Genomic DNA, 25,121 nt, shown 5'->3' on the forward strand with positions numbered 1-25,121 from the left:
TGTATATTGATTGTGTGTTGTTAAACTATTGGTATTGATACACCCCAGCTCCAGAAACAACTGACAAATGCCCAACAGGACCAGCAAGCTACAGATGAGGAACTACAGGCAAACAGGGAGATCGTCCGTCTGCTTCAGAAAGAGTTGGATTCACTTACTAAGGAAATGGAGACAAGGTGAAATAAATTTTGAAACTTGTTTGTCCCCAAACTACACACTCGCCAAACAATCCTAAACAGTCCACACACCCACTCATGGGTCCTACCACCCACCCAACTACTCACTCACCGACCCACACACCCACTCATGGGTCCTACCACCCACCCAACTACTCACTCACTAACCCACACACCCACTCAAGGGTTCTACCAACAACCCAACTACTCACTCACCAACCAACACACCCACTCAAGGTTCCTACAACCGACCCAACTACTCACTCACCAACCCACACACCCACTCAAGGGTTCTACCACAAACCCAACTACTCACTCACCGACCCACACACCCACTCAAGGGTTCTACCACCCACCCAACTATTCAGTCACCGACCCACATACCCACTCAAGGGTTCTACCACCAACCCAACTACTCACTTACCAACCCACACACCCACTCAGTGGTCCTACCACCCAGTCAACTACTTACTAACAAGCCCACACACCCACTCAGCAGTCCTACCATCCAGTCAACTACTTACTGACCAGCCCACACACCCACTCAGCGGTCCTACCACCCAGTCAACTACTTACTAACTAACCCACACACCCACTCAGTGGTCCTACTACCCAGTCAACTACTTACTAACCAACCCACACACCCACTCAACGGTCCTACCACCCAGTCAACTACTTACTGACCAGCCCACACACCCACTCAGCAGTCCTACCACCCAGTCAACTACTCACTGACCAGCCCACACCCCCACTCAGCAGTCCTACCACCCAGTCAACTACTTACTGACCAGCCCACACACCCACTCAGCAGTCCTACCACCCAGTCAACTACTTACTGACCAGCCCACACACCCACTCAGCAGTCCTACCACCCAGTCAACTACTTACTGACCAGCCCACACACCCACTCAGCAGTCCTACCACCCAGTCAACTACTTACTAACCAACCCACACACCCACTCAGTGGTCCTACCACCCAGTCAACTACTTACTAACCAGCCCACATACCCACTCAGCGGTCCTACCACCCAGTCAACTACTTACTAACCAACCCACACACCCACTCAGTGGTCCTACCACCCAATCAACTACTTACTAACCAGCCCACACACCCACTCAGTGGTTCTACCACCCAGTCAACTACTTACTAACCAACCCACACACCCACTCAGCGGTCCTACCACCCAGTCAACTACTTACTGACCAGCCCACACACCCACTCAGCGGTCCTACCACCCAGTCAACTACTTACTAACCAACCCACAAACCCACTCAGTGGTCCTACTACCCAGTCAACTACTTACTAACTAACCCACACACCCACTCAGTGGTCCTACCACCCAGTCAACTACTTACTGACCAGCCCACACACCCACTCAGCGGTCCTACCACCCAGTCAACTACTTACTGACCAGCCCACACACCACTCAGCGGTCCTACCACCCAGTCAACTACTTACTGACCAACCCACACACCCAATCAGTGGTCCTACCACCCAGTCAACTACTTACTAACCAGCCCACACACCCACTCAGCAGTCCTACCATATCTTTATGTTGAAAATATACCATTGTATTACATTCTGCACACTATGTATTTGCAATTGGATCTTCATCAAATTTGGTATGTGGGTTTATGTACACGAGACATCACACTAATTAAATAACCATTGGTGTCTTTTCATATCTATAAAGGTTATGGGACTTCAAATGTGGAAAATTGGTGATTTTATGCCAATCTCCACAATACCTTTCATTATTGGACGTCTTTTATACACAAGACCTTGTTTTGATTCTGCTCTGACTGTGGACTGTATAGACAAGATATCATAACGATTATAAACAGATAATTGTGGACTGTATAGACAAAATATCATAACGATTATAAACAGATAATTGTGGACTGTATAGACAAGATATCATAACGATTATAAACAGATAATTGTGGACTGTATAGACAAGATATCATAACGATTATAAACAGATAATTGTGGACTGTATAGACAAGATATCATAACGATTATAAACAGATAATTGTGGACTGTATAGACATGATGAGAATGCAGTAATGCATGACATGTATGACATAAGACATCTACCTGGAATGTATTGAGAAACATAGAACTGTTGATGAACACAATCAATTACAGAGAGGACCATTTTTACTTGATTGTATATTAAACCCATCTCTTTGAAACATCATAATAAGCCATGGACATGATTTGTTTATGTTGTGTTTAATTTTTTTCAAGTTATTATGAAATGTCATTTCTGTTGATAAGATATTCAACTTTGTACAAGTTCATAGAGTTTAAACTTACAAGATAATTATTTCAATATCAATATTTAAGAATAGTCAAACCATCTGTGCGATAACTTAAAGGCCCTTCCTTGATATTGGTCTTGTTGTTCTGATTGTGCAGGTTCCAGATGAGTACACAAGACAGAGAGGGATTTGAGGGAATGCTTAAAGAACGAGACAAGCATATTGTTGAACTCAAGTTTGGCCTGGCGTCTATGAAGGAAGAGAAGGAGTTATTGGCACAGCAATTCAGGTTAAAACATCAGTCAAGAAATTAAAATGAATTATCTTTATTAATTATGAACTGTTCTTTCACCAGATTAAACTATAAAGGTGTTGATACGTAAGATTTGATGCATTAATTGTATAATAAGTTTGAATACAGAACCTGTATAAATAATAAACTGAGATACGTTATTTATAAACTTGAGTCAATTACTTTATTGTACAGTATATATCTTGCAATAAGCCCAGGGGCCTACATTACCTCTGGTGGGATTGTTACAGGAAAATTAGCTCAGGGGCCTACATTACCTCTGGTGGGATTGTTACAGGAAAATTAGCCCAGGGGCCTACATTAAATGTGGTGGGATTGTTACAGGAAAATTAGCCCAGGGGCCTACATTACCTCTGGTGGGATTGTTACAGGAAAATTAGCCCAGGAGCCTACATTACCTCTGGTGGGATTGTTACAGGAAAATTAGCCCAGGAGCCTACATTACCTCTGGTGGGATTGTTACAGGAAAATTAGCCCAGGAGCCTACATTAACTGTGGTGGGATTGTTACAGGAAAAATAGCCCAGGGGCCTGCATTACCTCTGGTGGGATTGTTACAGGAAAATTAGCCCAGGGGCCTACATTAACTGTGGTGGGATTGTTACAGGAAAATTAGCCCAGGGGCCTACATTAACTGTGGTGGGATTGTTACAGGAAAATTAGCCCAGGGGCCTACATTAACTGTGGTGGGATTGTTACAGGAAAAATTAGCCCAGGGGCCTGCATTACCTTAGCCCAGGGGCCTACATTAACTGTGGTGGGATTGTTACAGGAAAATTAGCCCAGGGGCCTACATTAACTGTGGTGGGATTGTTACAGGAAAATTAGCCCAGGGGCCTACATTACCTCTGGTGGGATTGTTACAGGAAAATTAGCCCAGGGGCCTACATTAACTGTGGTGGGATTGTTACAGGAAAATTAGCCCAGTGGCCTGCATTACCTCTGGTGGGATTGTTACAGGACAATAAACTTGTATTGACCGGGATATATGTATTGGTATCGTAGTATTACTATTGAACAAAAATGTAGATAAAGATAGGTTTATTACCAAACATTTATGTAATTCGAGATTATCACAGTATATTTCCATGAATGCATTGAGGTGTAATTTATTTCTACATGTTGGTAAGATACATACATACCTTCATCCTCACACTACAATGTTCAATAAATATGTGTTGTGAGATGGTAAGACCACTTGGCTTTGTTATTGTAAGGTGTGTAGTGAGATCTAATAAGGGAAGGTGCTTATTTATTATACAGGACAAAATCGGGAGAATTATGCAGTATCCAAGATCAGTTAAAGATGTTTGAAGATATGTTGGCCGCTAAAGATGAAACCATCATCAAATTAACGAATAACCTGACAGAGGCAGAGAAAGTGGTGGCTGACGGGAAGGCTAATGGTTATGTAGACATATCTCCTTCTATACCACCTACCGATTCACTCATTTCCAACTCCACGCCAATTCCTGCGATTGATACAAGAGAAATACAGAGACTCAAGGTAATCTTAGGACAGCAAAATACGCACCTTACAATATGCTACAGAAGCTTTGGTTTGAAAAGGAATCACTTATGATAGACTGGTAGGTGTTACCAGTATCACACAGTAACATCTCTAAAAGGAAGTGACTTTTCATATTTGATAACTATTACAAGATAATTGCCATTTAGGTAGTCTTGTTTTTTTTTCTTGTAAAATATGCCTTGATTCTCACCATCTGATGAATGTCAGCTGTTCAAATTGCCCTTTGTCCGTTATCATTCATCTGTCTGTGACTTTTCCTAAAACAACACTATATCTAATGTAGGGGAAAATAAAGCAAATTTTAAAAAATTCTATTCCTCCTGTAGGAATAATTTGATTTTGACCAAATTTGGTTAGAAGTATTCTTGGGTGAAGGAAAATCAGTTTTGTATAGATAATGCATGCTGGCCTCCTAGGAGGGGTGGGCTCAACTGGGGAAATGTAAGTTCTTAAAAATCCTTCTTCCATACAAGGATATGTTTGGTCTGGCTATTTTTTTGAAGAGTGAATCAGACTTCTGTATGACCACAAGGGTGGGACCCAATAGGGACATCATATCAGAAACTATTTGTCATATTTGAAATTCTTTGTTGAAGGGTTGAATAGCTCAATAAGCCAGTGAGTGAAGTAGGCCCCTTGGACCTCTCGTTTGTAAATTATACTGCATAAGTAGTAATTTTTCAAAAACAATGAGAGACATTAAAAAAGTACCTGCTCTTACAGTGCATTTTCTTTATACAGTAGAGACATTCTGAACAAGATCATATATACATTGATTATAATGAGACTGGAAAAGATCATGTTGTTTAGATTGGTGGATTGACTTAAATCCAGAAAAAAAAACTAAACAATGGAACACGTAATGCTGTGAATGAAGATGTTTTGGTTATTACAGATCCACTTAAATAAGCTAGCAATTGTATGTTACAGGATATGTGTGCAGCATACGAAACTCAAAACAAGTTCCTAACCAATGAGATACTGGAATTGACAGATCTCAGACAGCATGATGAAGATAATGCCAAAACACTGGCAATGTATGTATTACATCATCTAAAGGCAGTCCTATCTTTTTGATAATCCATTGCCACTCTCATCCCATCATCCAAAAGGCTGGAATAATCAGCAGTAATCTTTATCCTGAAAGGAAAGACTAATCCATAAACAGTAACATCACATTATCCTGAAAGGAAAGACTAATCCATAAACAGTAACATCACATTATCCTGAAAGGAAAGACTAATCCATAAACAGTAACATTTCATTATCCTAAAAGGAAAGACTAATCCATAAACAGTAACATCTTATTTTATATTAAAGCTTGGCAGATATCATGATTGAGCAGGTTAAGATAACCCATAAAGAGTCACAGCTCTAGATAGAAAAAAATCTATTATTGATTTTGTGAATGTTGTTTTAAGTTTAACAAACACACACACCCTCCCATCCACACCCATCCACACCCACACACACACACATACCCACACACCCTCCCATCCACACCCATCCATACCCACACACCCTCCCATCCACACCCATCCACACCCACACACACACACATACCCACACACCCTCCCATCCACACCCATCCACACCAAAACTTAAAAACATGATTGTCAAGATATTCTATGTCATTATGAGAGGAAATGGGACAAAATATCAGACAACCACTTGGTATGATTTGATGTAATATTTCAGGAGCTATGCACAGCTGGAGGCAAAGTTCTACCAAACCCATAGCAAATATCTTATCCTTCTTCAAGAGTTTAAACAGCCAGTAAGGGGTAAGTGTGATATCTCTAACATTTAAAAAGTTTCCATTTCATATCAAAACAAGTCTGAACAAAACAGTTCTGATAATTTTCATTATTATATATGTAATGGAGACAAATCCCTTACATTGTCACACTAACAGTATATAATACCATGTTTGTATTGTGTATGTTTAGTGGGTATTGTATGTGTTATGTCACACTAACAGTATATAATACCATGTTTGTATTGTGTATGTTTAGTGGGTATTGTATGTGTTATGTCACACTAACAGTATATAATACCATGTTTGTATTGTGTATGTTTAGTGGGTATTGTATGTGTTATGTCACACTAACAGTATATAATACCATGTTTGTATTGTGTATGTTTAGTGGGTATTGTATGTGTTATGTCACACTAACAGTATATAATACCATGTTTGTATTGTGTATGTTTAGTGGGTATTGTATGTGTTATGTCACACTAACAGTATATAATACCATGTTTGTATTGTGTATGTTTAGTGGGTATTGTATGTGTTATGTCACACTAACAGTATATAATACCATGTTTGTATTGTGTATGTTTAGTGGGTATTGTATGTGTTATGTCACACTAACAGTATATAATACCATGTTTGTATTGTGTATGTTTAGTGGGTATTGTATGTGCTATTGATACATTAGTGGGTTGCTCCCTGTAATGCCAAGTTTGACATGTAAGTTTCCAAAAGTCAGAACAAGCAGCGACTGCACCTACCTCGAGAGTATGGAGAAATATAACATTTCTATAGGCCATTCCATGGATAAAAACACAAATAGCTGACTAGACAAGACCAACCAATACACAACAAAACAGACCAATGACAGCAGCAGAGTAAATCTTCATAGGTAACACTGTTCCCTAGATAGCCACGATAGCCAGTTATAAATTCTTGATTGAGAGAGTGACTTAAGCTGAAATTGATGGTCGTCCATTTAGCACCATTCCATGTGCCTGGAGTATTTGTGTCACATCAATAGATGATGGGTTTGCTTCTGCCTTTTAGTGTAATGCAGTTTCCAGTAGACTAATTACACCTCTGTATCGTAGCTAACAGCTTTAGAGATTGTGAAATGTCTACCCCAGATGTGTTAGGCTGTGTTGTTCATTATCTTTATATTTAGTGTAAATAAATATATATAGTTTAAAACTGTGGTTATGTGTCTGATTTATTGACTTGTATGGACTCCTGGTTGTCTCTGTAGCATGTTTTGTTGAATTTTTGTGAGTGGTATCTCCAAGTTTGGTTCAGACCAGAAGTGTACAGTGAAAGTGATCATATTATAGACTAGGACTGGTTGTGTTAGTGTTGTAAAATGAAGTCTATTTATTTATGTAAATGTTAAAGTTCTGTTGAGATCAAGTAATTTTGTTTGACTATAATCTGTGTGGTGTATCACCTGTAAACAGACAAGGTGTACTTTAATGTAACTTTCTACCAGACCAACGTATGATCTGTACTTTTATTTCTGTCACTATAGGAGGTGAGGATGATATCCAGTCCCAGGAGATGGTCACTCAACTCCTCTCTGATGCCCTGGACCTGGATGAAAATGAAGATATGGACTACTTGTTTACCACTAGGTATGTACTGAAAACCTACTGATTTTTGTGTCACCTGCCAAAGGCAACATATCAGTATTACTATGTTTGGCAAATCAAGCTCAAACTTCACACTGTGCTTCCTCACCAAAAGTGCTTGATTGGGATGGCTTTTTAGGTCCCAAGGTCAAAGGTCAAGGTCACCATTACTATAAATAGAAGATTATTTCTGTCGCGATACCTTCAGTACCCTTTGCCTAATCAACCTCAAACTTCATATAGTGGTGTTCATGCCTGTGGTTCTCTATGGGTAAGTTGTAATATCTAAGTGAGATGGTGAGTGTCTCAGCTGTCCTGAAGTTAGATGGTACACCTACATATGTAAGTTAGGATATTGTAGTGAGATGGTGAGTGTCTCCGCCATCCTGAAGTTAGATGGTACACCTACATATGTAAGTTAGGATATGGTAGTGAGATGATGAGTGTCTCAGCTGTCCTAAAGTTAGATGGTACACCTACATATGTAAGTTAGGATATTGTAGTGAGATGGTGAGTGTCTCAGCTGTCCTGAAGTTAGATGGTACACCTACATATGTAAGTTAGGATATTGTAGTGAGATGGTAAGTGTCTCAGCCATCCTGAAGTTAGATGGTACACCTACATATGTAAGTTAGGATATTGTAGTGAGATGGTAAGTGTCTCAGCTGTCCTGAAGTTAGATGGTACACCTACATATGTAAGTTAGGATATTGTAGTGAGATGGTGAGTGTCTCAGCTGTCCTAAAGTTAGATGGTACACCTACATATGTAAGTAAGGATATTGTAGTGAGATGGTGAGTGTCTCAGCTGTCCTGAAGTTAGATGGTACACCTACATATGTAAGTTAGGATATTGTAGTGAGATGGTAATATGTACACCTACATATGTAAGTTAGGATATTGTAGTGAGATGGTAAGTGTCTCAGCTGTCCTGAAGTTAGATGGTACACCTACATATGTAAGTTAGGATATTGTAGTGAGATGGTAAGTGTCTCAGCTGTCCTAAAGTTAGATGGTACACCTACATATGTAAGTTAGGATATTGTAGTGAGATGGTATCAGCTGTGAAGTGATGGTACACCTACATATGTAAGTTAGGATATTGTAGTGAGATGGTGAGTGTCTCAGCTGTCCTGAAGTTAGATGGTACACCTACATATGTAAGTTAGGATATTGTAGTGAGATGGTAAGTGTCTCAGCCATCCTGAAGTTAGATGGTACACCTACATATGTAAGTTAGGATATTGTAGTGAGATGGTAAGTGTCTCAGCTGTCCTGAAGTTAGATGGTACACCTACATATGTAAGTTAGGATATTGTAGTGAGATGGTGAGTGTCTCAGCTGTCCTGAAGTTAGATGGTACACCTACATATGTAAGTAAGGATATTGTAGTGAGATGGTGAGTGTCTCAGCTGTCCTGAAGTTAGATGGTACACCTACATATGTAAGTTAGGATATTGTAGTGAGATGGTAAGTGTCTCAGCTGTCCTGAAGTTAGATGGTACACCTACATATGTAAGTTAGGATATTGTAGTGAGATGGTAAGTGTCTCAGCTGTCCTAAAGTTAGATGGTACACCTACATATGTAAGTTAGGATATTGTAGTGAGATGGTGAGTGTCTCAGCTGTCCTGAAGTTAGATGGTACACCTACATATGTAAGTTAGGATATTGTAGTGAGATGGTAAGTGTCTCAGCTGTCCTGAAGTTAGATGGTACACCTACATATGTAAGTTAGGATATTGTAGTGAGATGGTGAGTGTCTCAGCTGTCCTGAAGTTAGATGGTACACCTACATATGTAAGTTAGGATATTGTAGTGAGATGGTAAGTGTCTCGGCCACCCTGAAGTTAGATGGTACACCTACATATGTAAGTTAGGATATTGTAGTGAGATGGTGAGTGTCTCAGCTGTCCTGAAGTTAGATGGTACACCTACATATGTAAGTTATGGTATTGTAGTGAGATGGTGAGTGTCTCAGCTGTCCTAAAGTTAGATGGTACACCTACATATGTTGTTCATGTTAATTATTTCCTTTATTTTCTGTAAGAGAGTTTTAACAAAGAGTGATATGACTTGAATAAAAGAAAGATTTTTAACAGTGGACAGGAGTATGACCGATATGGCTTCCTAAAGAAGTACGGTGGGGATGAGGATGAAGACCCTCTCATTGCCAAGGCTACCGAACTTGAGAGGAAGTCAGCAGAGCTGTCCACCAAAATCAAGGTCAGCCTATAGTACATAGTCATGTCAAACTTTATGTTTAAGTATTTCTATTCAAATATTTCTGTGCAAAAGAAAATACAGCCATTTCAAATTCAAAAATTGTGATATTATTACCTCACCTGGCCTGAAGGACAAGAGAGCTTATGCCTAATACTGTGTCCATCATCCGGTGTCAACTTTTTTCCTTTAAACAACTTCTTTTCAATAATGTTTCAAATGTTTTGATATTTGGCTGCTATGTTTCTGGGATGAAGCCTGACAAAGTTTTCAAAAATAAATGACCTTGACTTATTTGAGGTCACAGGGATCAAATTTGTTAAAACATTTTAACAACTTTTTCTCATACACTAATAGACCTAGAAACAGGATATTAGACTGGTATGTTCAAAGGATGAAACCAAACAAAGTTTGCGAAATACAATCATCTACACCTATATTCAAGGTCACGGGTCAAATCTGTTAAAACATTTAAACAACATCTTCTCAGGAACTAAAAGGCCTACAGACATCAAATTTGGCTGGAATGTTCCCTAGAAAAGACTTTTCATTTTTCAGGTTTATATATTACATATGTCTACTAAATGTGAGAAATGCTTCTGTTTATTTTTCATTTAGATGAGAAAAAGTAGGTTTTTAACAGGGCTATACCAAGTTATAAGATAATCTTAATGTTTGATATTGTGATGCTCCACAGTAATACTTTCTAATCAGTGATTGTTGACATAGGTTTGATAACTTATGTATTTGATATATTACATTTTACAACCTGTGACATTTGGTATATGACATTTTACAACCTGTGACATTTGGTATATGACATTTTACAACCTGTGACATTTGATATATTACATTTTACAACCTGTGACATTTGGTATATGACATTTTACAACCTGTGACATTTGGTATATGACATTTTACAACTTGTGACATTTGGTTCAATCTGTCTAGTTCTACATCAGGTCATATATTGGTGGTCATTGATCAAGGTTAAATGTCAAGGGTCACTGTCACTATGGTTACACAGTCTACAGTTGACTGCCTGTTAAAACAGTTTGTGTGATAATGCTTTTGTATTTTGTAGGAAGCAGATGAGGTGACCTCACACTTGGTCAAGTGGGACAACTTCATGGTGGGTCAGACTGGAAAAACTCTGGTCAGATCAGCTGAACTCAAGGGACTAGTACGCATGGGTGTTCCTCATGAACACAGAAGTCATATCTGGAAAGGGTTAGTTTTGGTACATTAGTCGTCTAATACTTGTTCTCAGTGTTAGTTACCTCAGTGTTAGTTACCTCAGTGTTAGTTACCTCAGCGTTAGTTACCTCAGCGTTAGTTACCTCAGTGTTAGTTACCTCAGTGTTAGTTACCTCAGTGTCAGTTACCTCAGTGTCAGTTACCTCAGCGTTAGTTACCTCAGTGTTAGTTACCTCAGTGTGAAGTCTTATACTTGTTATTTCAGTGTTAGTTACCTCAGCGTTAGTTACCTCAGTGTTAGTTACCTCAGTGTGAGGTCTTATACTTGATATGTCAGTGTTAGTTACCTCAGTGTTAGTTACCTGAGTGTGAAGTCTCATACTTGTTATGTCAGTGTTAGTTACCTCAGTATTAGTTACCTCAGTGTTAGTTACCTCAGTGTTAGTTACCTCAGTGTGAGGTCTTATACTTGATATGTCAGTGTTAGTTACCTCAGTGTTAGTTACCTGAGTGTGAAGTCTCATACTTGTTATGTCAGTGTTAGTTACCTCAGTATTAGTTACCTCAGTGTTAGTTACCTCAGCGTTAGTTACCTCAGTGTTAGTTACCTCAGTGTGAGGTCTTATACTTGTTATGTCAGTGTTAGTTACCTCAGTGTTAGTTACCTCAGTGTTAGTTACCTCCTCAGCGTTAGTTACTTCAGTGTTAGTTACCTCAGTGTTAGTTACCTCAGCGTTAGTTACCTCAGTGTTAGTTACCTCAGTGTGAAGTCTTATACTTGTTATGTCAGTGTTAGTTACCTCAGCGTTAGTTACCTCAGTGTTAGTTACCTCAGCGTTAGTTACCTCAGTGTTAGTTACCTCAGCGTTAGTTACCTCAGTGTTAGTTTCCTCAGTGTGAAGTCTTATACTTGTTATGTCAGTGTTAGTTACCTCAGTGTTAGTTACCTCAGTGTTAGTTACCTCAGCGTTAGTTACCTCAGTGTTAGTTACCTCAGTGTGAGGTCTTATACTTGTTATGTCAGTGTTAGTTACCTCAGTGTTAGTTACCTCAGTGTTAGTTACCTCAGTGTGAAGTCTTATACTTGTTATGTCAGTGTTAGTTACCTCAGTATTAGTTACCTCAGTGTTAGTTACCTCAGCGTTAGTTACCTCATTGTTAGTTACCTCAGTGTGAGGTCTTATACTTGTTATGTCAGTGTTAATTACCTCAGTGTTAGTTACCTCAGTGTTAGTTACTTCAGTGTTAGTTACCACAGTGTTAGTTACCTCAGTGTTAGTTACCTCAGTGTGAAGTCTTATACTTGTTATGTCAGTGTTAGTTACTTCAGTGTTAGTTACCACAGTGTTAGTTACCTCAGTGTTAGTTACCACAGTGTTAGTTACCACAGTGTTAGTTACCTCAGTGTTAGTTACTTCAGTGTTAGTTACCTCAGTGTTAGTTACCTCAGTGTTAGTTACCACAGTGTTAGTTACCTCAGTGTTAGTTACCTCAGTGTTAGTTACTTCAGTGTTAGTTACTTCAGTGTTAGTTACTTCAGTGTTAGTTACCTCAGCGTTAGTTACCTCAGCGTTAGTTACCTCAGCGTTAGTTACCTCAGCGTTAGTTACCTCAGCGTTAGTTACCTCAGCGTTAGTTACCTCAGTGTTAGTTACCTCAGCGTTAGTTACCTCAGCGTTAGTTACCTCAGTGTTAGTTACTTCAGCATTAGTTACCTCAGCGTTAGTTACCTCAGTGTTAGTTACCTCAGTGTTAGTTACCTCAGTGTGAGGTCTTATACTTGTTATGTCAGTGTTAGTTACCTCAGTGTTAGTTACCTCAGTGTTAGTTACCTCAGCGTTAGTTACCTCAGTGTTAGTTACCTCAGCGTTAGTTACCTCAGTGTTAGTTACCTCAGTGTGAGGTCTTATACTTGTTATGTCAGTGTTAGTTACCTCAGTGTTAGTTACCTCAGTGTGAAGTCTTATACTTGTTATGTCAGTGTTAGTTACCTCAGTATTAGTTACCTCAGTGTTAGTTACCTCAGCGTTAGTTACCTCAGTGTTAGTTACCTCAGTGTGAGGTCTTATACTTGTTATGTCAGTGTTAGTTACCTCAGTGTTAGTTACCTCAGTGTGAAGTCTTATACTTGTTATGTCAGTGTTAGTTACCTCAGTGTTAGTTACCTCAGTGTTAGTTACCTCAGCGTTAGTTACCTCAGTGTTAGTTACCTCAGTGTGAGGTCTTATACTTGTTATGTCAGTGTTAGTTACCTCAGTGTTAGTTACCTCAGTGTTAGTTACTTCAGTGTTAGTTACCACAGTGTTAGTTACCTCAGTGTTAGTTACCTCAGTGTTAGTTACCTCAGTGTCAGTTACCTCAGTGTCAGTTACTTCAGTGTTAGTTACTTCAGTGTTAGTTACTTCAGTGTTAGTTACCACAGTGTTAGTTACCTCAGTGTTAGTTACTTCAGTGTTAGTTACCTCAGTGTTAGTTACCTCAGTGTTAGTTACCACAGTGTTAGTTACCTCAGTATTAGTTACCTCAGTGTTAGTTACTTCAGTGTTAGTTACTTCAGTGTTAGTTACTTCAGTGTTAGTTACCTCAGCGTTAGTTACCTCATTGTTAGTTACCTCAGTGTGAGGTCTTATACTTGTTATGTCAGTGTTAGTTACCTCAGTGTTAGTTACCTCAGTGTTAGTTACTTCAGTGTTAGTTACCACAGTGTTAGTTACCTCAGTGTTAGTTACCTCAGTGTTAGTTACCTCAGTGTTAGTTACCTCAGCGTTAGTTACCTCAGTGTTAGTTACCTCAGTGTGAGGTCTTATACTTGTTATGTCAGTGTTAGTTACCTCAGTGTTAGTTACCTCAGTGTGAAGTCTTATACTTGTTATGTCAGTGTTAGTTACTTCAGTGTTAGTTACCACAGTGTTAGTTACCTCAGTGTTAGTTACCTCAGTGTTAGTTACCACAGTGTTAGTTACCTCAGTGTTAGTTACTTCAGTGTTAGTTACCTCAGTGTTAGTTACCTCAGTGTTAGTTACCACAGTGTTAGTTACCTCAGCATTAGTTACCTCAGCATTAGTTACCTCAGTGTTAGTTACCTCAGTGTTAGTTACCTCAGCGTTAGTTACCTCAGCGTTAGTTATCTCAGTGTTAGTTACCACAGCGTTAGTTACCACAGTGTTAGTTACCTCAGCATTAGTTACTTCAGTGTTAGTTACCTCAGTGTTAGTTACCTCAGTGTTAGTTACCTCAGTGTTAGTTACTTCAGTGTTAGTTACTTCAGTGTTAGTTACTTCAGTGTTAGTTACCTCAGCATTAGTTACCTCAGCGTTAGTTACCTCAGTGTTAGTTACCTCAGCGTTAGTTACCTCAGTGTTAGTTACCTCAGTGTTAGTTACCTCAGCGTTAGTTACCTCAGCGTTAGTTATCTCAGTGTTAGTTACCACAGCGTTAGTTACCACAGTGTTAGTTACCTCAGCATTAGTTACTTCAGTGTTAGTTACCTCAGTGTTAGTTACCTCAGTGTTAGTTATCTCAGTGTTAGTTACCTGAGTGTGAAGTCTTATACTTGTTATGTCAGTGTTAGCTATTTGAGTGTGAGGTCCGTGTCCTACCACATTCATTCACATTCAGAAACCTGCAGATGTCATAAACATCGGTTACAACTGTCCCACAGTTTTCATCATCTTCAGATATACTCTTGACCTTTTATTGTGATGTCATCATGCACTTCCTGTTAATGATTATCTGGCAGTGTCCTTCATATCTTGTTTACATGAGAAGCCAATATGACTTCATGAGGTTAAACAAGTAATCATTGTCAACATTTTCAGGTGTGTGAACTTCTATGTGAGTGCTGATCGAGATAAATTAGGTCCACACTACTACAAGGGATTGATAACACGATCAGGCGACACCCCACACAATCCTGCTGCCAAACAGGTGATTGCTAAATACTATAACATTGTAATTTTAATTGGACAGATGGCTTTTCAAAAAACACCCACCTTTTGTTAGTACATTATGCACTTTAATAGTCAAAACAAAATCAGATTGGTGGATTTGTGAATTAATTTTGATATTATTGTAATTAAAAGAATGAGGTGAGAGTTGTAATGATATCTATTGTTATGTCCTTTTACAATGCTTCTTACATGTTCAGTATATACAGATGTAATCACTATGACACATAGTTCTTCCTGACAAAATGATGGGAAAATCACAGCCATATTAGATTGTATACTCCAGGAAGAATTGTAGTCAGATTAGTTATGGAATGTTTTCACTGCTGTTCTAGATCTATTTATGTTAATTTTTACTCGGCAGATTGAACTAGATTTGCTGCGAACCTTGCCCAACAATAAGTATTATGAAAGTTCCGATTTGGATGGTGTTGCCAAGCTACGACGTGTGTTGGTGGCCTACAGCCTTCACAACCCTGTAATTGGATATTGCCAGGTACACTTCCTTACTTACCTGTGAAAGACAACCTAGAGAAAAGACAGTTCAGACATGCTTTGATGTAGATACTTATCATCGCTTTATGTAGCATAACCATATCACAATAACATAATATATTTAGTTTTTACTGGTCCCTGATAGTGATGGGACAACAGTGGATGTAATCCATTATCTAATTGTTTAACCTAATCTGATGTGATGATTTTTCATAATCAACAACCATTACATTAATATGTGCCTTGTGTTTTAGCAAAAACAAATTCATAACATATATAAAAAGAGATGTCTATTGTTTCTTACGTAAATTCTAGGGAAGTAACGTGTTGTAGGTTTAAGTCAATAAAAGAAAATATTACTGCCACACAGAATACATTCACTTTTAATTGATATTGAACTAACAGTCAGCTGATTATGTAATTGATCAACTACATGGAAAAGCCTATCCAATTTTTAATTGATAATCAATTATGGATTTAAACCAATTTTCCATCACTAATACATAGTTTCCTGTACAAATGATAGAACAGTGTATGTGATGATATAGACAGGTGTCACTATACATATAGACAGGTGTCACCATACATATAGACTGGTGTCATCATACATATAGACAGGTGTCATCATACATATAGACAGGTGTCACTATACATATAGACTGGTGTCACTATACATATAGACAGGTGTCACTGTACACATGACAGAACAGTGTATGATGATAAAGACAGGTGTCATTGTACACCTGACAGAACAGTGTATGTGATGATATAGACAGGTGTCACTGTACACATGACAGAACAGTGTATGTGATGGTATAGACAGGTGTCACTTTACACATGACAGAACAATGTATATGATGATATAGACAGGTGTCACTATACATATAGACAGGTGTCACTATACATATAGACAGGTGTCACTACATATAGACAGGTGTCACTGTACACATGACAACAGTTTATGTGATGATAAAGACAGGTGTCACTATACATATAGACAGGTGTCACTATACATATAGACAGGTGTCACTATACACAACAGAACAATGTATGTGATGGTATAGACAGGTGTCACTGTACACATGACAGAACAGTGAATGTGATGGTATAGACAGGTGTCACTATACAAATAGACAGGTGTCACTGTACACATGACAGAACAATGTATGTGTTATGGTATAGACAGGTGTCACTATACAAATAGACAGGTGTCACTTTACACATGACAGGACAGTATGTGCACCAAAATAGTACATGAAAAAATATATTTTTGATGTATTCATTTGCTTTTAATTGCATATTTGATTAAATCTTCCTGAAATTTTGATGTCAGGGTCTGAACAGACTGGTTGCCATTGGTTTACTGTTCCTTGAAGAAGAAGAAGCCTTTTGGTTAATTGTGGCCATTGTTGAGCACATCATGCCAAAGGATTACTATAGTAAAACTCTGATAGCAGCTCAAGCCGACCAGGTAAATACTACTGTAAAACTCTGATAGTGGCTCAAGCTGACCTGGTAAATACTACTGTAAAACTCTGATAGTGGCTCAAGCTGACCAGGTAAATACTGCTGTAAAACTCTGATAGCGGCTCAAGCTGACCTGGTAAATACTACTGTAAAACTCTGATAGTGGCTCAAGCTGACCTGGTAAATACTACTGTAAAACTCTGATAGCGGCTCAAGCTGACCAGGTAAATACTGCTGTAAAACTGATAGCAGCTCAAGCTGACCAGGTAAATACTACTGTAAAACTGATAGCAGCTCAAGCTGACCAGGTAAATACTACTGTAAAACTCTGATAGTGGCTCAAGCTGACCTGGTAAATACTACTGTAAAACTCTGATAGTGGCTCAAGCTGACCAGGTAAATACTGCTGTAAAACTCTGATAGCGGCTCAAGCTGACCAGGTAAATACTACTGTAAAACTGATAGCAGCTCAAGCTGACCAGGTAAATACCGCAGTAAAACTGATAGCGGTTCAAGCTGACCAGGTAAATACCCAAGCTGACCAGGTAAATACTACTGTAAAACTCTGATAGTGGCTCAAGCTGACCTGGTAAATACTACTGTAAAACTCTGATAGTGGCTCAAGCTGACCAGGTAAATACTGCTGTAAAACTCTGATAGCGGCTCAAGCTGACCTGGTAAATACTACTGTAAAACTCTGATAGTGGCTCAAGCTGACCTGGTAAATACTACTGTAAAACTCTGATAGCGGCTCAAGCTGACCAGGTAAATACTGCTGTAAAACTGATAGCAGCTCAAGCTGACCAGGTAAATACTACTGTAAAACTGATAGCAGCTCAAGCTGACCAGGTAAATACTACTGTAAAACTCTGATAGTGGCTCAAGCTGACCTGGTAAATACTACTGTAAAACTCTGATAGTGGCTCAAGCTGACCAGGTAAATACTGCTGTAAAACTCTGATAGCGGCTCAAGCTGACCAGGTAAATACTACTGTAAAACTGATAGCAGCTCAAGCTGACCAGGTAATTACTGCAGTAAAACTGATAGCGGTTCAAGCTGACCAGGTAAATTCCCAAGCTGACCAGGTTAATACCACTGTAAAACTCTGATAGTGGCTCAAGCTGACCAGGTAAATACCACAGTAAAACTCTGATAGTGGCTCAAGCTGACCAGGTAAATACCACAGTAAAACTCTGATAGTGGCTCAAGCTGACCAGGTAAATACCACAGTAAAACTCTGATAGTGGCTCAAACTGACCAGGTAAATACCGCAGTAAAACTGATAGCGGCTCAAGTTGACCAGGTAAATACCACAGTAAACTCTGATAGTGGCACAAGCTGACCAGGTAAATACCACAGTAAAACTCTGATAGTGGCACAAGCTGACCTGGTAAATACCACAGTAAAACTCTGATAGCGGCTCAAGCTGACCAGGTAAATACTGCAGTAAAACTGATAGCGGCTCAAGCTGACCATGTAAATACCCAAGCTGACCAGATAAATACCACAGTAAAACTCTGATAGCGGCTCAAGCTGACCAGGTAAATACCACAGTAAAACTCTGATAGCGGCTCAAGCTGACCAGGTAAATACTGCAGTAAAACTGATAACAGCTCAAGCTGACCAGGTAAATACTGCAGTAAAACTGATAGCGGCTCAAGCTGACCAGGTAAATATCGCAGTAAAACTCTGATAGCGGCTCAAGCTGACCAGGTAAATACTGCAGTAAAACTGATAGCGGCTCAAGCTGACCAGGTAAATACCACAGTAAACTCTGATAACAGCTGAAGCTGACCAGGTAAATACCACAGTAAAACTCTGATAGTGGCTCAAACTGACCAGGTAAATACCGCAGTAAAACTGATAGCGGCTCAAGCTGACCAGGTAAATACCACAGTAAACTCTGATAACAGCTGAAGCTGACCAGGTAAATACCACAGTAAACTCTGATAGCGGCTCAAGCTGACCAGGTAAATACCGCAGTAAAACTCTGATAACAGCTCAAGCTGACCAGGTAAATACTGCAGTAAAACTGATAGCGGCTCAAGCTGACCAGGTAAATATCGCAGTAAAACTCTGATAACAGCTCAAACTGACCAGGTAAAAACCACAGTAAAACTGCTAGTGGCTCAAGCTGACCATGTAAATACCCAAGCTGACCAGGTAAATACCACAGTAAAACTCTGATAGCGGCTCAAGCTGACCAGGTAAATACCGCAGTAAAACTCTGATAGTGGCTCAAGCTGACCAGGTAAATACCACAGTAAAACTCTGATAGTGGCTCAAGCTGACCAGGTAAATACCACAGTAAAACTCTGATAGTGGCTCAAGCTGACCAGGTAAATACCACAGTAAAACTGATAGTGGCTCAAGCTGACCATGTAAATACCCAAGCTGACCAGGTAAATACCACAGTAAAACTCTAATAGTGGCTCAAGCTGACCTGGTAAATACCACAGTAAAACTGATAGCGGCTCAAGCTGACCAGGTAAATACCACAGTAAAACTGATAGTGGCTCAAGCTGACCAGGTAAATACCGCAGTAAAACTCTGATAACAGCTGAAGCTGACCAGGTAAATACCACAGTAAACTCTGATAGTGGCTCAAGCTGACCTGGTAAATACCACAGTAAAACTGATAGCGGCTCAAGCTGACCAGGTAAATACCACAGTAAAACTGATAGTGGCTCAAGCTGACCATGTAAATACCCAAGCTGACCAGGTAAATACCACAGTAAAACTCTAATAGTGGCTCAAGCTGACCTGGTAAATACCACAGTAAAACTGATAGCGGCTCAAGCTGACCAGGTAAATACCACAGTAAAACTGATAGTGGCTCAAGCTGACCAGGTAAATACCACAGTAAAACTGATAGTGGCTCAAGCTGACCAGGTAAATACCGCAGTAAAACTCTGATAACAGCTCAAGCTGACCAGGTAAATACCGCAGTAAAACTGATAGTGGCTCAAGCTGACCAGGTAAATACCGCAGTAAAACTCTGATAACAGCTGAAGCTGACCAGGTAAATACCACAGTAAACTCTGATAGCGGCTCAAGCTGACCAGGTAAATACCGCAGTAAAACTCTGATAACAGCTCAAGCTGACCAGGTAAATACTGCAGTAAAACTGATAGCGGCTCAAGCTGACCAGGTAAATACCCAAGCTGACCAGGTAAATACCACAGTAAAACTCTGATAGCGGCTCAAGCTGACCAGGTAAATACCGCAGTAAAACTCTGATAACAGCTCAAGCTGACCAGGTAATTACTGCAGTAAAACTGATAGTGGCTCAAGCTGACCTGGTAAATACCACAGTAAAACTGATAGTGGCTCAAGCTGACCTGGTAAACTACAGTAAAACTGATAGTGGCTCAAGCTGACCTGGTAAACTACAGTAAAACTGATAGTGGCTCAAGCTGACCAGGTAAATACCACAGTAAAACTCTGATAGTGGCTCAAGCTGACCTGGTAAATACCACAGTAAAACTGATAGTGGCTCAAGCTGACCAGGTAAATACCCAAGCTGACCAGGTAAATACTACAGTAAAACTCTGATAGTGGCTCAAGCTGACCTGGTAAATACCACAGTAAAACTCTGATAGTGGCTCAAGCTGACCAGGTAAATACCGCAGTAAAACTGATAGCGGCTCAAGCTGACCTGGTAAATACTGCAGGAGTAAAGCACTGAATGATGGTGATGTCAAAAGGTGATGTGAGTTGAGATCAACTAGTTTCCCAAATGCCCTGGAAATGCATCCACTATTTTGGCAGGTCAGAATTTCTTTGCTCAGGGCAAAGCTGTACACTGCTATGAACAATATGACACAACATCTATAAATCAGTAAAGATATGGGTGGGGGGAAGCAGGGGGTCTGCTACTGAGGGGCAGATGGAAGTAGTCCAATAGTGGAGAGAAGGGTAGACCTTTAAAATTCTTCCTGATGTTTACATTGCTTATAGATTGAGTATAATGCATATTTTTTTTATGCTGATTTCAGCGAGTGTTGAAGGACATGGTCCAGGACAAGTTGCCACGTCTGTACACACACTTTGAGACCCACAACGTTGATCTATCACTCTTCACATTCAACTGGTTCCTCACCATCTTTGTGGACAATATCCCGCCGGAGACTTTCCTCAGGGTGTGGGACGCTTACCTGTATGAAGGCAGTAAGGTACAGTGATAATGAAGGTTAATCCATCCATCTTATACACACATGTCAGCTGTAGGTTAATCCATCCATCTTATACACACATGTCAGCTGTAGGTTAATCCATCCATCTTATACACACATGTCAGCTGTAGGTTAATCCATCCGTCTTATACACACATGTCAGCTGTAGGTTAATCCATCCGTCTTATACACACATGTCAGCTGTAGGTTAATCCATCCGTCTTATACGCACATGTCAGCTGTAGGTTAATCCATCCGTCTTATACGCACATGTCAGCTGTAGGTTAATCCATCCGTCTTATACGCACATGTCAGCTGTAGGTTAATCCATCCGTCTTATACGCACATGTCAGCTGTAGGTTAATCCATCCGTCTTATACGCACATGTCAGCTGTAGGTTAATCCATCCGTCTTATACGCACATGTCAGCTGTAGGTTAATCCATCCGTCTTATACGCACATGTCAGCTGTAGGTTAATCCATCCGTCTTATACGCACATGTCAGCTGTAGGTTAATCCATCCACGTCAGCTGTAGGTTAATCCATCCATCTTATACACACATGTCAGCTGTAGGTTAATCCATCCATCTTATACACACATGTCAGCTGTAGGTTAATCCATCCGTCTTATACACACATGTCAGCTGTAGGTTAATCCATCCATCTTATACACACATGTCAGCTGTAGGTTAATCCATCCGTCTTATACACACATGTCAGCTGTAGGTTAATCCATCCGTCTTATACACACATGTCAGCTGTAGGTTAATCCATCCGTCTTATACGCACATGTCAGCTGTAGGTTAATCCATCCGTCTTATACGCACATGTCAGCTGTAGGTTAATCCATCCGTCTTATACGCACATGTCAGCTGTAGGTTAATCCATCCGTCTTATACGCACATGTCAGCTGTAGGTTAATCCATCCGTCTTATACGCACATGTCAGCTGTAGGTTAATCCATCCATCTTATACACACGTCAGCTGTAGGTTAATCCATCCATCTTATACACACATGTCAGCTGTAGGTTAATCCATCCATCTTATACACACATGTCAGCTGTAGGTTAATCCATCCGTCTTATACGCACATGTCAGCTGTAGGTTAATCCATCCATCTTATACACACATGTCAGCTGAAGGTTAATCCATCCGTCTTATACACACATGTCAGCTGTAGGTTAATCCATCCATCTTATATGCACATCGTCTATCTCTGCTGCATGGCTCACATGAAATTCAAACTTCAATAATTGTATCCTTTCCTACATTGTATGGGGCAAACATATATAGTGTAACCTATATCAGTCCTGTCCCATCATGTTGTGTTCCAAATTAATGTCATGCCTTGAGAAACTTGTCCCATCGTGTTGTGTTCCAAATTAATGTCATGCCTTGAGAAACTTGTCCCACTGTGTTGTGTTCCAAATTAATGTCATGCCTTGAGAAACTTGTCCCATCGTGTTGTGTTCCAAATTAATGTCATGCCTTGAGAAACTTGTCCCACTGTGTTGTGTTCCAAATCCACCTTAAGAAACTCTCAACAGATTTGGTTCATATTTACCCAGTAGTATCATAACATCAAGTTCTACAATTCATTGTAATAAGTTTGACATAAGTTAGGGTAAAGAGTCTCATGTGATAACTTCTGGACATATGGGAGTAAGGGTATTAATTTCTTAAAGACGTGTTCTAGTTTAGATTGTAAATCAATGATAAAAATGGTATTTTTTTCATCAGATGTTGTTTCGTTTTGCTGTGGCCTTTTTCAAAATGGCGGAGGAGGAAATCTTACAACAGAACAGTGCACTGGGTGTGAATCACTACATGAGAGTTATTGGGGAGAAGATGACCGACGTGCGGAGAATTTCTCAGGTAATAGTGAATTACGGTGTATATTAATGTTGTGAGAAATTCCATTTGATATTATGTTACGCTCAATGTTGGTTTTTGTTCAAGAAAATTTCATAGTGGTTGTTTTATTGGTAATTTTAAGTCAATCATTACCAATTAAGGAAGTGAGATCAGGTACATGTAGTCTACTGTAAATTGATTATGTATGTGTAGCAGGGAGATAAAGTATGGCAAAGGGTGGTTTTGTTAGTAACAAGCGTACAGATGAGTCAGAATGAATGGTGACTGATTCATCAGAATGTTTTTTCTCACAGTTTGCCTTCAACTGGATCAACCCTTTCCCCATGCGGAGTATTTCCACCAAACGTCAGTTTTACCTACAGCAGCTCAGGGTAAGTTGTGGCTTAACACTCTGTCCCCTCATCTACAATCAGCAAAAATTTAAATCAAGAAAAAATTATTTTGTATTTCATGAAGGCCCCGCATTGAAGTAACAGGTGCACTGTAGTATTGAGGTTGTCCATTTGTCTTTCTGTCTTCTTGTTTCTGTGTTTTATACGCTGCCGGAGGCAGTCATATATTGGTGTAATATTCTCTGTCTGTCTGTCCATACGTCCATTTCTTGTGAACACAATTCCTCCTAAACTAATCATCAGATTTTCATGAAACTTGCTCAATGTCACTACTACAATGGGTAGATGTGCATGAAGGGGCGACTTTTGATCTTTATATTTTGTGGCGGTGTATATTGTGTCCACGGCACTCTTGTTTTACTTTTTGGGACAATATCTCGCATTCTGTTTGACTAATCACACTCACACTATATCCAATTCTTCTTCAAAATGCTGGTATGGGAGTGATATTGGGGTCTTGAGGTGGAAGGTCAAGGTCACTGTTTATATAAATAGAACCAGGTGTAGTATGGTATTGTGAAGCATGGTGAAGTGAACAAAGGGAGTTTGTATACTTAAAATTCTTGTATTAAAGGCTCTGGTTCTGGCAGTGGAGCATGGAGACTTAAAAAATGTTAAAATGTTCTCTAATACATAACGTTGAATATTATTTATTGCAGTGTGAACTTGCTGAGTTGGATAAACTTCGAGACGACATCAGGAGTCAACGAGTGACATCTGATTGTAGAGAGTTCTTCAGTGATGACGAGTTATAGCAGAAAATCTTCAGTGATGACGAGTTATAGCAGAGAATTCTTCAGTGATGACAAATTACAGCAGAGAATTCTTCAGTGATGACAAATTACAGCAGAGAATTCTTCAGTGATGACAAATTGCAGCAGAAAATCTTCAGTGATGACAAATTGCAGCAGAGAATTCTTCCATGATAGCATTCATGTGTTTCAAACGGAAAATTTTACAGTGTCTGTCCTACCATGTCTGTCGTCCAACATGAAGATGACATAAACATGTTTTAAGGGGTGCCCATAGTGCAAAAAAAAGAATCATTTTAACCAGTTTTATGGTCAAATTTGTCGGTCATAGACATCATTTGAAAGCAATTGATCGATACAGATCCACAGGATCACTTGTTGATGTATTTATGTTGTAAACATTTTTCATGAATGAGATTGAAAAATCTTCCGTTATTATGATAGTATAATTTAATATTGTCTCAGAATTTTTAGTTTCAAAGCATTCCATGTTGAACAAACCAATGGTATTTGTGTATTATGTTATTATTGTTTGGATTTTATCTATGATAGCTTGCAGTGACATTATAGAAACAGGAATACCTGGATTCTGTCTGTCTCGATTTGAGCTGAAGCATCCTTTGGTGAAGAGAAATAAAATTTATATTCATGATGGGTTTTGGTCCCTTCTGGGGCTGGAGGGATAGAGCCCAATAGGTGATATAGGACAAATACTTTTAAGTTCTTCCTCTATTTTAGGAATGCTTGACTTTTGAACCAATTCAGACTGAAGCTGGCTTAGGTCCAAATGAATAGATGTTTCAATAACTGAAGGTCTCAACTTTCTGGGGCAGGAGAATATATTTCCAGGTTACATTTAACAGTATACATTTACCAAGGTTCATATTCAACTTAAAATTAATGGGGTACATTTAACAGGGTAAATTTTGAGGTTATA

The 25,121-nt window shown here is 39.4% G+C and overlaps 1 protein-coding gene across 1 annotated transcript in view; it reads left to right on the forward strand.

The window, feature by feature from the left end:
• Positions 1 to 24,187, forward strand: part of LOC132561385 (TBC1 domain family member 2B-like) — a 35,950-nt gene extending 11,763 nt beyond the window's left edge. The window contains exons 5-19 of the mRNA XM_060226109.1: positions 49 to 176; positions 2,599 to 2,730; positions 4,017 to 4,260; positions 5,215 to 5,321; positions 5,983 to 6,068; positions 7,566 to 7,665; positions 9,763 to 9,886; positions 10,968 to 11,113; positions 14,899 to 15,007; positions 15,392 to 15,523; positions 16,856 to 16,993; positions 20,989 to 21,165; positions 22,906 to 23,040; positions 23,334 to 23,411; positions 24,092 to 24,187. Coding sequence (XP_060082092.1) covers positions 49 to 176; positions 2,599 to 2,730; positions 4,017 to 4,260; positions 5,215 to 5,321; positions 5,983 to 6,068; positions 7,566 to 7,665; positions 9,763 to 9,886; positions 10,968 to 11,113; positions 14,899 to 15,007; positions 15,392 to 15,523; positions 16,856 to 16,993; positions 20,989 to 21,165; positions 22,906 to 23,040; positions 23,334 to 23,411; positions 24,092 to 24,187 — 1,932 coding nt within the window. The remainder of the gene's footprint in view (positions 1 to 48; positions 177 to 2,598; positions 2,731 to 4,016; positions 4,261 to 5,214; positions 5,322 to 5,982; positions 6,069 to 7,565; positions 7,666 to 9,762; positions 9,887 to 10,967; positions 11,114 to 14,898; positions 15,008 to 15,391; positions 15,524 to 16,855; positions 16,994 to 20,988; positions 21,166 to 22,905; positions 23,041 to 23,333; positions 23,412 to 24,091) is intronic.
• Positions 24,188 to 25,121: the final 934 nt, after the last annotated feature.

This window comes from Ylistrum balloti, unplaced genomic scaffold (assembly GCF_031769215.1).
Source record: "Ylistrum balloti isolate Yb309-2 unplaced genomic scaffold, AGI_CSIRO_Ybal_v1 Utg371196, whole genome shotgun sequence".
In the NCBI taxonomy this organism is placed as follows: domain Eukaryota; kingdom Metazoa; phylum Mollusca; class Bivalvia; order Pectinida; family Pectinidae; genus Ylistrum; species Ylistrum balloti.